At 41.2% G+C, this 14,219-nt stretch overlaps 1 protein-coding gene across 2 annotated transcripts in view; it reads right to left on the bottom strand.

The window, feature by feature from the left end:
* The window catches only part of HELZ (helicase with zinc finger), a 248,474-nt gene that overhangs the window by 203,148 nt on the left and 31,107 nt on the right, over positions 1-14,219 (bottom strand). For both annotated transcript variants that reach the window (XM_006833595.1, XM_006833594.1), the window contains exons 4-5: positions 9,434-9,661; positions 6,572-6,608 (exon numbers count right to left, since the gene is read on the bottom strand). In XM_006833595.1, the coding sequence (XP_006833658.1) occupies positions 6,572-6,608; positions 9,434-9,643 (247 nt within the window). In that variant the 5' untranslated portion in view covers positions 9,644-9,661. The remainder of the gene's footprint in view (positions 1-6,571; positions 6,609-9,433; positions 9,662-14,219) is intronic.

The raw sequence follows: 14,219 nt of genomic DNA, 5'->3' as shown, positions 1-14,219 counted from the left end.
AAGTTAATGGAACTGGAGGTCAGGAGGCAGGCTTGCAAAATGTGCCCTCTGGTGGGTGCTTAAATGACTATTCCAGAGCGGTTTTGCATCCACCCAAAAAACAAAAAAACAGAAGGAATAGAAGCAAATACTGTTGAATGATGATGCACAGAGAGGATTGTAATCATTGCAATGAAATGAAATATGATAGGATGAGTGTAAAACCTATGTTCTCCCATATAAACTATCACTCAATTAACAATAAACACTTCAAAAAAAAGTTAATGTTATCGCATATAAATGATGATGGACTTTTAAGAATGATACTGGAATATATTCCTGTTTTAAAAGTCTGGTGAGGACACAAGAAATGCTAGATGGACTAGGAGCCTGAAGACCCAATTATTTTCCTTACTTCCCTAGTGATAAGCTATGTGATCCTGAACCCCAGTTTTTTCACTTCAAAATTACACTTTTTTTTTTTTTTTTTAATCAAATGGGATAATGTCTAGAAACCCTCGAAGAATACCCAGTCAGCAATTTAATGAGGAGCATGGCCGTTCAGAAAGACCTCACTTCAAAACTCCAGCTCCACTCCAGACTGGCTCTGTGCTCTCCTGGTGTGGCGCTGCAGGATAAGTACTGGACCGCGAACCACAAATTCAATGGTTCAGACCCACCAGCTGCTCCTCGGAAACTCTATACGGGGTTGCTATGAGTCAGAACTGACTCAATGACAACAACAAGAACAAATCTTACAAAATCTGTGTCCTCACCTGTCATATTGAAATGATAACATGATGTGAGCAAATAAAACAGCATCTTTCAAGGAGCCTGATCCAAAGTAAATTCTAATTAAATGGTTGCTTGTTAACATAAATATTTAACCCCAAAGGGGGAAAAATGCTTTTAATAACCATAAAAACTATTTAGTCAACACTCTTTTGAGAAGAAAACTGAAGTATAACTAAAGTTAACAAAAGGAAGTATAGAAGGTGGCATCAATTTGCCTTTTTCAATGGTCAGCCTATTTGATTACTGAATCTTTTACTTACCAGTCAAGTTATCATTACAAGAAATGTCAGCAGATGGCACAAACACCTTGGTCTGTATCAATGGCTTCTTAAGCTAACCATTCTCTCAAGAAGGGTCTAAATTCTTGCAGCCTTATGCAAACTTCTCAGTGGTATGTATGGTGACTGTGGTCGACCTACTTTAACTTTCATGTAGCACAATACTCTTGGGTTGATAGACTTATTTTCTTTTGACTTCACTTTTCTCCATTTATCTCATTCCATTGTGCTATACTTAAGTTACAAGAAATATTTCAAAAGCAGAAAATAATTATTACTTCATAAATGGTTTCCTATTATGCAAAATACAGCTTTATTCAGGTAATGAAAACAGACTTAAACACCTCACTCTTCTGGTAATCTTCACTAACCAAACCACAGCCCTAGGCTCGAAACCAAAATCCAGGCATTGAACTGAAAGCCAAGGGGTACTTTCTTTCCCAGATGCCCTAAAGTCTTCACCTAGAGTCTCCTTCCTCACACTGAAGTAGAATTCCAACATCAGAATTATGGCTCCTTAATTAGTTCCAGGTTTGAAAAAGTCTGCCACAAGAAAACTTTTTGGGGACAACTTAGTAAATCAGATTATGGACTGGGTTTTAGATAATATTAGGGAATTAGTTTCTATTTTATTAGTTTAATTAGAATATGTGGTTATGTACTAATGTCCTTAGTTTCAAAGATATACAATGAAATATTTAGAAATAAATATTATGATGTTTATAATTATTTTTAGGTATTTCAGAAAAAAACTAGATGAAGCAATTATGACAAAATGTTAGTAACTAAGTATATTACTGTTTAGTGGTGGTGGTGGCAGTGTGCCACCATGTCGGGTCCAACTCATAGTGACCCTGCAGAGGGTTTCTAAGACTATAAACCTTTACGGGAGCAGAAAGCCTCATCTTTCTCCTGTTGAGCCACTGGTAGCCTTACTGTCCGCAGCCCAACCAATAACCCACTATATTAGCAGGATAACTAGAAAAACAGGGTACATGAAAAAAGCCCACAGAGAAAAAAACCTCACGAATTAAGGTGAAAGGTAGATCCGAGTTAGGGTTAGCAACTGTTCCTGTGTGCATTTTTCTTGTGTGAATTTATCAGTGTGTGTGTATTGGGGGGGTGGTTCTAGGGGCTTTATTTGGGGACTTTTTCAAGTGTGTTTTTTTCCTAAAGTCATACTTATTACATACTACTCCCTGTACTTTTCTGTATGTCTTACATTTCCATTTTTTAATTCTATGACTAAGATTGCTTATCTGATTTCCTAACCCACAGCAGGTCTAAAGCAGCAAGGGGAGATGGGGAGGGTAGCTGCAATGAGGCATGTTGAGAGCTGCAAGGAATGCGAACTGATCGCCTGACAGTAGGGGAAGAGACATCAAGATTACGCTGTAAATAAAATGTAGACATAAGACTTCAACAGTTTGGCCATTAAGATGTTAAGTATCATCAAGTGCGTTTCAACTCACAGACAGCCTGTATAGGAGTTTCCAAGGAGTGTCTGGTAAGTCTGAATTGTCAACCTTGAGGTTCAAATCAACCTGGCAGTCCAGTGCTTATCCTACAGCTCCATACCAGGACTCCGACCACTAAGATACAGGCAACCCATAGCAATCCTGCATAGGGCTTCTGAGGAGCAGCTGGTAAGCTTGAACTGCCAACCATGCTTTGTAAGCAGTGTAATATTTAGGGATAGGTATCCCTGAAGCAGTTCTGGTGGCGTAGTGGTTATGAATCAGGCTGCGAACCTTAAGGTCAGCAGTTAGAAACTACCAGCCACTCTGCGGAGAAAGATGAGGCTTTCTGCTCCCATAAAGATTTACAGCCTCGGAAACCCTGTAAAGGGTCGCTATGAGTCGGAACAGACTCAACGGCACATAATAACAACATCCCTGAAGCATCCCTAAAATATACTATATTACAAAGCAATATTATAATTAAGAGACAGATTCTTGCCTTACTTTTGTTACTAATTGATTGCCTAATCATGATATTTTATCTGACCACAAAAATAACATTACCAAAAAGCACTTTTAATTACATAATAGCAGAACTCTAACACTACAACTTCCAGCATACTCATAGAAAGCTTGGTGTGGTCAGTCAGTCAGTTACTCAGTATGGCTGGCCCCGGTAGCCAGTCTTTGTGACTCCCACACAGTCATAAGTTGTTGTGATCCACCAACAGCTTGACTATAACGCAAATAAGGGACATGACCCCCCACCCCCGTGGGAGTTGTTGCTGTTGTTAACTGCTGCTGATTTGGTCCTGACTCATAGGGACCCTAAGGAGCTCTGGGAGCATAATGTTCCAAAGAGCTGCTAATCTCATGGTCAGCAGTTCGAAACTACCAGCTGTTCCGTGGGAGAAAGATGAGGCTTTCTGCTCCCATAAAGATGTACAGCCTTGGAAATCCTATGTAGGGTTGCTATGAGTCGGAACCGACTCCACAGCACATAACAACAACAACATAGGGACCCTGTATACAGTTTACAGGAAGGGGCTAACTTTGCAGTTAAGCAGTCCAGTGATTATCCTACAGCACCACACCAGGAATCCTGGTTGTGGAACCATGAAAATAAGTTATATAGAACCCTAACAATGTGATTGGTCACTTGTGCCATTCCACTAAGGTTAACAGAGAGCCAAGTCCAGAGCATGGGGGAACCATCAAAAAGAGTGGAGCACACCGGCTGTTTCCAGGGTCCTGCACTGAGAACTTCCTAGACCCAGGAGACAAAGAGAGAGCCGTGATACTGGAGACCACATGAAATGGCAAGAATCAGGTAAACAGCAGTAGTAGACCCAGGAGACCAGTGCAAGATGGCATGGTGGGCCCTGGGGCAGAGAAACAGGAAGGCCAGCCTGGGGGCACAGCCAAGGAGCTGGCCTAAGTCATCCCAGAGACTAAATTGTAGCCTGTTACTTCCCTAATGAGCTCTAAAATCAGGGTCTGTGAGTCGTGTGCGTCCATTGCAACGAATTCTCAAACCCAGCAGAGGAGTAGAGAAGCCCATGGGAGGGACAGCTGTTTTTCAGAACCGGTAAACCAGGTTAGAGAGAAGAGGTATGATCTCATCTGCACCTCGCAGCCGTCAGCTCTGAGTGGTTGCTCTGGATTCTCCTTCCTCTTTGTGAAGTTCAGAGGAGGTCTCAGAGGCCCCTGCCATGTCATTTTTAGGCTTGGCCAGTATTTCAAACTATCTAATTCAAATGAATACTGCTTTTGTATTTATTTAAAAATAAGCATTCTCCATATTCTTTGCTGTTATTAAGTGTTGTCGAGTCGCTTCAGACTCATGGCGACCCTGTATAGGGCTTCCAAAGAGTGCACGATGAGTCTGAAGTGCCAACCTTATGGTTCAAACAGATCTTGTAATGAAGCGCTTTATCCCACAGTGCCATACCAGGACTTGTTCTTACTCATTACTTAAATGGGAAAAAGACAGGAATAGAATGTAATTAATGAATTCCTCCTTTATTATAAGCTAACTTTTCACTTTTACACACAGCACTGCAATGAACACCATTCTGCACCTAATATAAGGTTACCTTCTGTGGAATTATTTATTTGGGATGTTGTTGTTGGGATAATGGCCCAAAAATGAGATTGGTGGGTTAAAGAGTGTATTGATATTACCAAGCTACACTCCACCTAATACCCCACCAACACCACCTGCGAATTCTCCTGACAACTTTACAGGTACTGATTAAGCTTTGGCTTTGGTAATTCAATAGTTATCAAATTGGACCTAATTATAAAACAGTTTTAGAACAGTTCATGGAAAAATGGAACATATTTCCACATGCTTCTTCAACAACTGCATTCACTTTTCTGTGACTTTTCAGAAGTCATTTCACCTTCTAAGACTTTTGTTTCTAAAATGAGAAGTACAGGTCACTAGTATTTAGGAAAGCAGACACTAAACAGAAACCATTTCTCACACATGAGACTGGCAAAATGTCAAGACTAATAGGTTCCACTGTTAGTGAGGTTATAGGGCATGGGCATTTCACACCTTATATGCATCAGGTGGGTGTAGGCATCAGAAAATGAATCTGACAGTGTCTATTAACATATTCCTCAACCCAAAAACCCAACTTTGAAGATTACCTAGTAGCGTAGTGGTTACGAATCAGGCTGCGAGCCGCAAGGTCAGAAGTTCGAAACTACCAGCAGTTCCGCGGGAGAAAGATGAGGCTTTCTGCTCCCGTAAAGATTTACAGCCTCGGAAACCCTGCACAGGGTCTCTATGAGTCGGAACCGACTCCACGGTACTTAACAACACCAACAACATAAGCAAAGGCAACAGTGAGAAAGAATCTATGTTTACTGCAAGATGTTTATACTGGGAAACTAGAAAACCAGAACCAACTGAAAGCCCATCAACGTGGGAATGTTTGGATCAATTAGGGCACATTCAACTATGGAATATTAAACAGCAGTTAGAGTTTGTGTGTTGATTTAGGAAGATATCCATGAAATACTGGTAGGTGAGACAAACAGATTTTAAAGCTTGAAAAACAAAAATCATAAGCCTTTATGTCTATACTAGTAACAGTGACTACTTCAGATTGGAGAAAAAGAGGGAAAGTACTCCCTTCTTCATAGTTCTCAGTAAGATTTGGCTTTATTGGGAATGTATCCATAAGTAGCACAGATTTTTTTTTTTTTTTTAAGTAAGATTGTACTAGATAATTCTCAAAGTCCAACTCCTATAACTCTCAGAGTACAATGGTATGAAGCACAGTTCAAAAAGAGGGCGCTGACTCTTTAATTCCCTAATACACTGAAAAGTTCTGAGTAAGGGGTAAGCCTTAGTTCGGGGGGGGGGGGGATTAACGTATGTTAAATACCTCATCTCCTAAATATTCTGGATAAAAGAAACTTTATATTATCCAAATCAGTGACCTGTGCAAAAGTTCCCAGCAAGAGTGTATGAGAATGTCCACTGAACTCTGCTCCCCACGCTCCTGGATCCATGGAGGAGCCAAGCAGAGACCATGAAGAGAAAGATGCCTATTCGATGGGCATTCAAAATAGCAAGAATCTTTACCATCTCAATTCCCAGCCCTATCCCCCCATAATTTACAGAGCACTAAAGAGTATTCTAGTGAGTCTCTTCACTCTTAGGAAAACCTTCTAGTAAAGAAGGATCTTAGTTGGGGCAGGCCCATCCTTTCCATTTATCTAAGCTAAACATCTTCATCAGTATGGGCTACGGGTGTTAAAATTTGACTCTTAATTCACTGAAATTTCTCACACAAATTCAAAACCTGACAGGATGGCAACCCCGTGAAGGAGTAGTGTGCACAGGTGCAGCGGACACAGCCGAGCAGCTATCACCCACATTAGTCACTAGTCACCACAGTACAGTGGACAGCTGTTTTCAAGTATGATAGTTACTGTAGAAATAAGCAAATTAAAAAAAAAAAAAAAATCAAACTTCAAACATAGCTCAATTAAATCATTCAAAATCTTCAATTCAGAAAAGAGTCCCAATTTTAAACATACCATGCCTACAATCTTCGTCAGCTTGCCCATAGTTTTTCTGTAAAATAAGAAATACAAGATAAAATTAAGTAGTTCAAGGTCTGCTCTTAACATAGATTTTATCAAAAAAGAGGCTTTGTTTAATCATTAATATTGCAAATTGAATATTCACAGAGCAAAGCTGGCTCCGGTGCTATCTGAGGGTTACTGAGTCTTCTACAAGTTGACAATGCACAATTACAACCACAGGGCTCTTCCCTAGTCCATTCACACACCTCCTATTTCTCCCCTTTTCTAACTTCCAGTCACCAAAACCCCCTTCTCCCAGCCTCCTCTCCCTTGATGACCTACCTGAGAAAACCGCAGTCATCAGAAGAGAACACCCACCCACAGCACCAGGTGAAAGGCCTCCCGGCCTTCCCACACATTCTCTGCCTTCCGGTTACAAACCAACCCGACCACTTGTGCAGCTCCGGCTCTGCACCTAACTCAAGAGCGTCACTCCAGAATGCCCCTCTGTCTTCCCATCATTCATTTATTTTCTTCCTATTGCAGCATGCCTATATAATAGAATGTAATAATATGCTGTTTGTTCGTTCTTGTAAAAAAAAAAAAACAAGCCCTTCTCTTGACTTCCCATCTTCCATGAGCTACCATTCCATTTCCATGCACCTCTTTGTAGCAAAATTTCTCAGGAGTATACAAGGGGCTTCAAAAATGGAACTAAAAGATTACTGAATTTTTCCCCGAATTTTTTGAAGCCCCCCCACCTCAGATATTTCTCAAGACGTCTACAAAAGCAATTCTTGGATCATGAACTAGTCTGTTCCCAAGCCTGTCTTTTAAATGGGAGATGCACAAACACTGGAATATTTGGTCAAATATTTTTCTTAGTATAATGTATATAGTGTACTTTTCTATGTAGAAAAAACATAGAAACACATCCAGGTACACTGAAACATCTTTAACACATAGTAATACAGTATTAAAAATGTTCTCATGCACATCACAAAGTAGCACCCTATTTGTTGTTATGAACCACTGTAAGCACCTTGAACTTTTTATTTAGTAGGCTTTATGGGGGTTGGCTCCTAACTACAGCTGTATGACTTAGACAAACATTTGTAGCCCAGGGAGGGCCAGCGCTCGTATCTTCTGTTTCCTCTGATTCTGTCTTAAGCTCTCTCTGTACTCTAACTTACCCACCATTTCTCTGAAACTGCTCTCACTGGGGTCACTAATGAATGCTACGATCTATATCCAGATAGATACAAGTCTACATGTCCATGTACCTAATTAGAGATGTCACTGTGACTCAGTCAAGTCTCGAGTCTCACTTAGCTATTCACAGCATCCAACACTGTTGAATGTTGCCTCAAACTAATACTTGGTCTCTAGGACACCTCACTCACAGTTTTCCTTCTGCCTCACAGGTTGTTCATAAGACAGTCTCGTTGGTTCTTCTTCTTCTCCTGACCCTTGACCCTGAAGTGCCACTAAGACCCTAGTCCCATTGTGTTCTCTGTTTATCCTCATTCCCTTAGTGATTTTACCTTGGCTCACAACTTTATATATTATCTATATGCCAAAGACTAAAATGAGTATCTTTAGCCCAGTTCTCCCTCCCAAACTCTATCCAACTGCTTATTCAACATCTCCAAAGCTCACTAGCTGCTCCTTGGAAACCCTATAGAGGGTCGGTATGGGTCAGAACCGATTCGACGGCACTTAAAAACAACTTGCATATCTAAATGACATCTCAAACTCAGTATACCCAAAAGTGAACTCCTATCTTCCCCAACACAACACGCTCCCCATCCACTGTCTTCACATCTCTGTTGATGAAATAGCCATTCTTCAACTGCTCAAAGTGTGTTATCTGTGACCTCTCTCTCTCTCCCACATTCAATCTATCCTGAAATCTCACTGACTCTACCTGCAAATTATAGCTAGAACCTAGTCACCTCTCACTATCTCCACTGATAGCATTTTGATCCGGGCCACTGTCATTTCAGGCCTAGATTATTCCAACAGTTTCCAAACTACTCTCCTTGCACCTATCCCTATCCCTTTATAGTTTGTTCTCAATACAAAAGTCAAAATATTCCCATTGAATCAGATCACATTACTCCTCTGCTCAAAGCCCCGCAATAGTTCCTCATCTCATACAGAGTAAAAACCAAAGTCCTTACTTACAATGACCTAAAGGTTCCACAGGATCTAGCTCCATTACCCCTCCAACTTCTTCTCCTACTGCACCCCCTGCTCCCCCTCCCCACTCTACTTCCAGCCATTCCACACACCCCGTACAAATGTGCTGGCCTTCAGGGTCTTTGCATTAAGTGTCACCTCGGGCTGTCATGCTCTGCTCTCCAGATTTCCACAGGGCTCTCACTCCCTAACTTTCTTCACATCACCTTCTCAATCTCAATTAAGCTAGCCCTATTCCAACCCCAGGACTCCCCATCTCGGTATTCGGCTCTACCTTTTTTTTTTAATGTAGTTACTACCTTCTAACAATATATATTATTTTTGCTTATTTATAGTCTATTGTTATTGTCTGTTTTCCTGAAAGAACAAGTCCTTTATTTTTCATCAGTGCACAGCAAATACCTAGACCAATGTTTAACACATGATATAAACTCAATAAATATTTGCTGAATGCATGAATAATCCAAAATGTTACAAAATTTATATAATTTTCAGAATGAGAACATAGTTGTTGCTTGCCATCATAGACATTTCGCTAACACCAGCTACTACACTCACCTCCTCAGCCCAGAATTAGCTGCTTTTTGTAAGGAGACATCAGCAATAGCCCCACCCAATGAAAAAGCCCATTGTACATGGATCATCGTTGGTTAATCCATGGGATTTACTCACCAGTTGCAAAAATGAGGCAATTCTGTAAAGAAGACTCTCAATTTTGATGCGTTCTATCTCCAGGGGCCACGACCCCGTTAAGTCTGCCATGGAGTACTGGCCTAGACAAAGGAGAGCTTCTGTGCAGTGCTGGAGGGCCATCTCATAGTCCTGCCTTTTAAGTGATTCACACGCTTGTTCACATGACTTCTCAGCTCTTCTGTCTTCCATGACTCAGGGACAAAAATCCTAAAGACGGGGGAGAATGAAGACGGTAAAAACTATTATCCATTCTAGCCCCATTCCTATCTCAGCTGGCTTCATGAACTGTCTAGAGCCTTGTGATCAAGGTCACAGCTGAGCAGTATCTACTGATGCTACAAACTCTCTACTTTTATGTATTCTGAAGCCTTTGCTAAGAATACAAGTGAAATGCCAATCATAGCCAGGATCAGACCAATAATACATCATATTTATATATGAGACATGGCTTTGAATACTGCAATGAGAACAAACCATGAACATTACTTTTTTAAACCAAAAGGAAATGTTTTATATCCAAACCTCCAAACTTCAGTTTCCCAAAATCATCTTCTTGCAATTCTGTGAACGTTTGTACAGAAAACCAAAATCTGTACTGTGTATGATTTCTCCCTATCAATTAAAACTGGCCAAAATGAGACTGTGAACTGCCTATCAATTCAATTCAGCAGCATTTCCTGAGGGCCAGGCTCTGAAGTCAAAGACGGAACGTGTCAGCACTGCTTTCCAGACGCTCAGATTCTAGCAAGAGAGGCAAAGCACAAGTGAACAATTATAAGAAAGACTTATTCCATCCGCCTCAAGGCATGAGCTAGCCTGGAAAGGTGAACAGGAGTTCACCACACAGAGGAGATAGGGAGAGCCAATGTGAGCTTTTCAGAGGGAAGAATTCAAGGAAAAGCAGAGAGGGGCGAGCACACGGCTCACACTCAGGAGGTGCAGAAGAGTAGGAGGTGCAGTGAAGGACCTCCAGTGGCAAAAGAAGCAAGAGCTTTAGTCTACGGCAACAAAGCTCAGTGGGAAGTTTCTTAAATTAAAAAAGGACCTTATCAAACAAATATAAGCCCTCTGAGGAATGAGAAGGGAAAGAAACCAGAAGCAGACAGAGCCATTAAACAAGAGACCACTAAATAGTCCAAGTTAAGAGAGAGTGAGAATTCATGCGTGGCAAGCCCGCAGGGAGCAGGACCCTGGGTGGAGAAGACCTGAGGGCCTTTCCCCTGGCAGTGATAACACCACTTCAGAGGCTCACTCTTGCTCACCACCTCCATCTCCGTCCAGCTCACTGGTTGTGTTTCTTGCCTGCATCCACCACACCTCTCCGGGTCTTCTTACCAGCTGGCCCCAAGGTATTTAGTATTTGTCCCCTGCGCTTCACCAGCTTGCACATAAACTCTGGCCTCTACAGCCATACACTCCAGTGAAAGACGAGGGGAGAAAGTCACTGGTAGAGAGTGAGTAAAGACAGAAGAAGAGCTCTGTGTTGCTGGTACAGTCGGCTTTTGAGTCCCAGCGACCCTAAAGACAGAGTAGGGTTCCCTAGACTGTAATCTTCATGGGAGTAAACTGCCAAGTCTTTTCTCCTGAAGAAGCACTGATGGGTTTAAACCACGAACCTTTCAGTTAGCAGATGAACAACACAGGGGACTAGAACAAGTCTGGTGTTATTTGTACCATTGAATCTGTTCCAACTCACAGAGACCCTATATGCAAAAGAAGAACACAATGCCCAGTCCTGCACATTCTCACAACTGTTATGGTGGTGAACCCATTGTTGCACCCACTGTGTCAAATCATCTTCATCAAAGGTTTTCCTTTTTTTTTTTTTTGACCTATACTTTACCAATCATGATTCTTTTTCTATGGACTTATCCCTACTGACATGTCCAAAGTACGTGAGGCAAAGTCTCAGCATCCTCACTTCTAAGAAGCATTCTGGCTGTACATCTTCCAAAACAGATTTAATTGTTCTTCTGGTAGTCCATGGTATAGTCAATAATCTTCACCAACACTACAATCCAAAGGCATCAATTCTTCTCTGGTCTTACTTATTCACTGTCCAGGTTTCAAATGCATATGTTGTTGTTAGGTGTCCCTGATTCGGTAACATGACATAGCAACCCTATGTACAACAGAACGAAACACTGCCCCATCCTGGGCCAACCTCACGATCACTGTGATTGTGAGACTTAGCCCATCGCAGCCGTCACTTGTTGGGGGTCTTCCTCTTTTTCGCTGACCCTCCATTTTACCAAGCATGATATCCTTCTCCAGTGACTGATCCCTCCTGAGAACATGTCCAAAGTGTGAGAGACAAAGTTTGACCCTCATGGCTTCCAAGGAGCACTCTAGCTACACTTCATCCAACACAGATCTGTTTGTTCTTCTGGCAGTCCACAGTACTTTCAATATTCTCCTCCAACACATAACTCAAATGCATCAATTCTTCTTCAGTCATCCTTGTTCCCTGTCAAACTTTCACATGCATACGAGGCTACTGAAAATACCATGGCTTGGGTGTTTACACGTACCTTAATCCTAAAACTAACACCTTTGCTCTTCAACATTTTGAGGTCTTGTGCAGCAGATTTGCCCAATACAATACGAGGTTTGATTTCCTGACTGCTGCTTTTACCCAAAGAATCCTTCAATATCACAAATGAAGGCTTGAATCTTTTCTTCAGTTCCCTCAGCTTGAGAAATGCTGAGGGTGTTCTCCACTTTTGGTTTCCTAACTCCAGGTCTTGGCACATTTCATTTTAATATTTGACTTTGTCTTCTTGAGCTGACTTTTGAGATTTTTCCATTCAGCTCTTTTATCTCACTTCTTCCATTTTCTTTAGCATCTGTATGCTAGAGAGCAAGTTTCAGTCTCTTCTGACATCCATTTTGGTCTTTTCCTTCTTTCTTGTCTTCCTACCTACCTTTTGCTCTCTTCCTGTCTGATGTTCTTGATGTCATCCTACAACTCTTCTGGTCTTCGGTCTTTGGTGTCTAATGCATCAAATCTGTTCTTGAGATGATTCTAAATTCAGGTGGGATATGTTCAAGGTCATATTTTGGCTCTTGTGGAGTTGTCTTCACTTTTCTTCAGCTTCAGCTTGAATTTGCATATGAAAAATTGATGGTCTGTTCCACAGTCTGCCTTTGGCCTTGTTTTGGCTGATGATATGGAGCTTTTCCACCGTCTCTTTCCACAGATGTAGTTAATTTGATTTCCATGTTTTCCAGCTGGTGAGGTCCATGTAGTCATCTTTTATGTCATTTTAAAAAGGTATTTGCAATGAAGAAGTCACTGGTCTTGCAAAATTGTATCATGCGCTCTCCAGCATCATTTCTATTACCAAGGTCATTATTTTCCAACTCCTGATCCTTCCTCTTTGTTTCCAACCTTTGTACTCCAATCATAAGTAATTCTTAATACATCTTGATTACATGTTTGATCAATTTCAGACTGAAGAAGTTGGTTGTTGCTGTTGTTATTAAGTGCTATCGAGTCGACTCAGACCCATAGTGACCCTGTATACGGTTTCCAAGAAGCAGCTGGTGAACTTGAACCACCGACCTGGCAGTTCAAACCGCTTTGCAGTCTGGCACATTTACCCATAGACACCACACCAGGACTCCGAAGAAGCTGGTAGAATTCTTAATTTCATCATCACTTGTTTTAGTGGTTAGTGGGTAAATCTGAACAATAGTGGTACTAACTGGTCATCTTGAAGGCATATGATATTATTCCATCATAGAAAGTGTTGTTCTTCAAAACACACCTTGAGCCGTTCTTTTTTTTATGATGAATTGGACATCACTCCTTTTCAATTTGTTGATTCCCGGCACAGTATAACATGTGATTGCTAGATTCAAAATGGCCAATATTTTGTCCACTTCAGCTCCCTAATGCTTAGGATATCGATGTTTATGTGTTCCATTTCATTTCTGACAACTTCCAATTTTCCTAGATTCATACTTTGTACATTCCATGATCAGATTACTAACAGATGTTTACAGCTGTTTCTCTTCATTTTGAGTTGTGTCCCATCAGCAAATGAAGGTCCCGCAGGCTTTACTCCATTAGCGACATCACAGTCAGCTCTACTCTGAGGAGGCAGCTCTTCCTCAGTCACAATTTGAGTGCCTTCCAACCTGAGGGGCTCATCTTCCGGCACTTTATCTAACAAGATTCTGGCGTTCTTTATCATGTTTCAACATTCAATAACGTGGTGCTGAGAGTGTTCCATTGTTATTTATACATAAAATTTTCAGTGACAAAATATTCAGAAGTAGTCTGTCTCTCCTTCTTCCTAGTCTGTCTTCATCTGGGAGCTCAGCTGAAAGCTTTCCACTGTGGGTGGCCCTGACAGTATTTACAATACTGGTGGCAGAGCTTCCAGCATCACAGCAAACAAGCAAGCCACCACAGTACAACAGACTGACAGGCTAGTGGTATCACATGTGCATGAGGCTACTAAAAATACCATGAATTGGGTCAAATACACCTTAGTGACACCTTTCCTCTTTGAACACTTTAAATAGCTCTTTTGCAGCATTTTTACCCAATGCAATATACTGTTTGATTTCTTGAGTACTGCTTCCATGAGCAATATTTTTTTTTTTTTTTTTTCAAATTGTATAAGAATATTTTTTTTTTCCCCCTTTTCTTTTTACTTCTGGTTGAGCGCTGATCATCTAGTCACTGAAGCCAGGATAAGTAGGTATTATCTGCAAGTGTGGGTGTTCTTATGCATATGCCCTCTCTTCTTATCAG

The sequence above is a fragment of the Chrysochloris asiatica genome, unplaced genomic scaffold, assembly GCF_000296735.1.
Source record: "Chrysochloris asiatica unplaced genomic scaffold, ChrAsi1.0 scaffold00007, whole genome shotgun sequence".
Taxonomy (NCBI): Eukaryota; Metazoa; Chordata; class Mammalia; order Afrosoricida; family Chrysochloridae; genus Chrysochloris; species Chrysochloris asiatica.
Note: the sequence above shows the minus strand (reverse complement) of the source record. Positions and strands in the feature narration are given on the sequence as shown.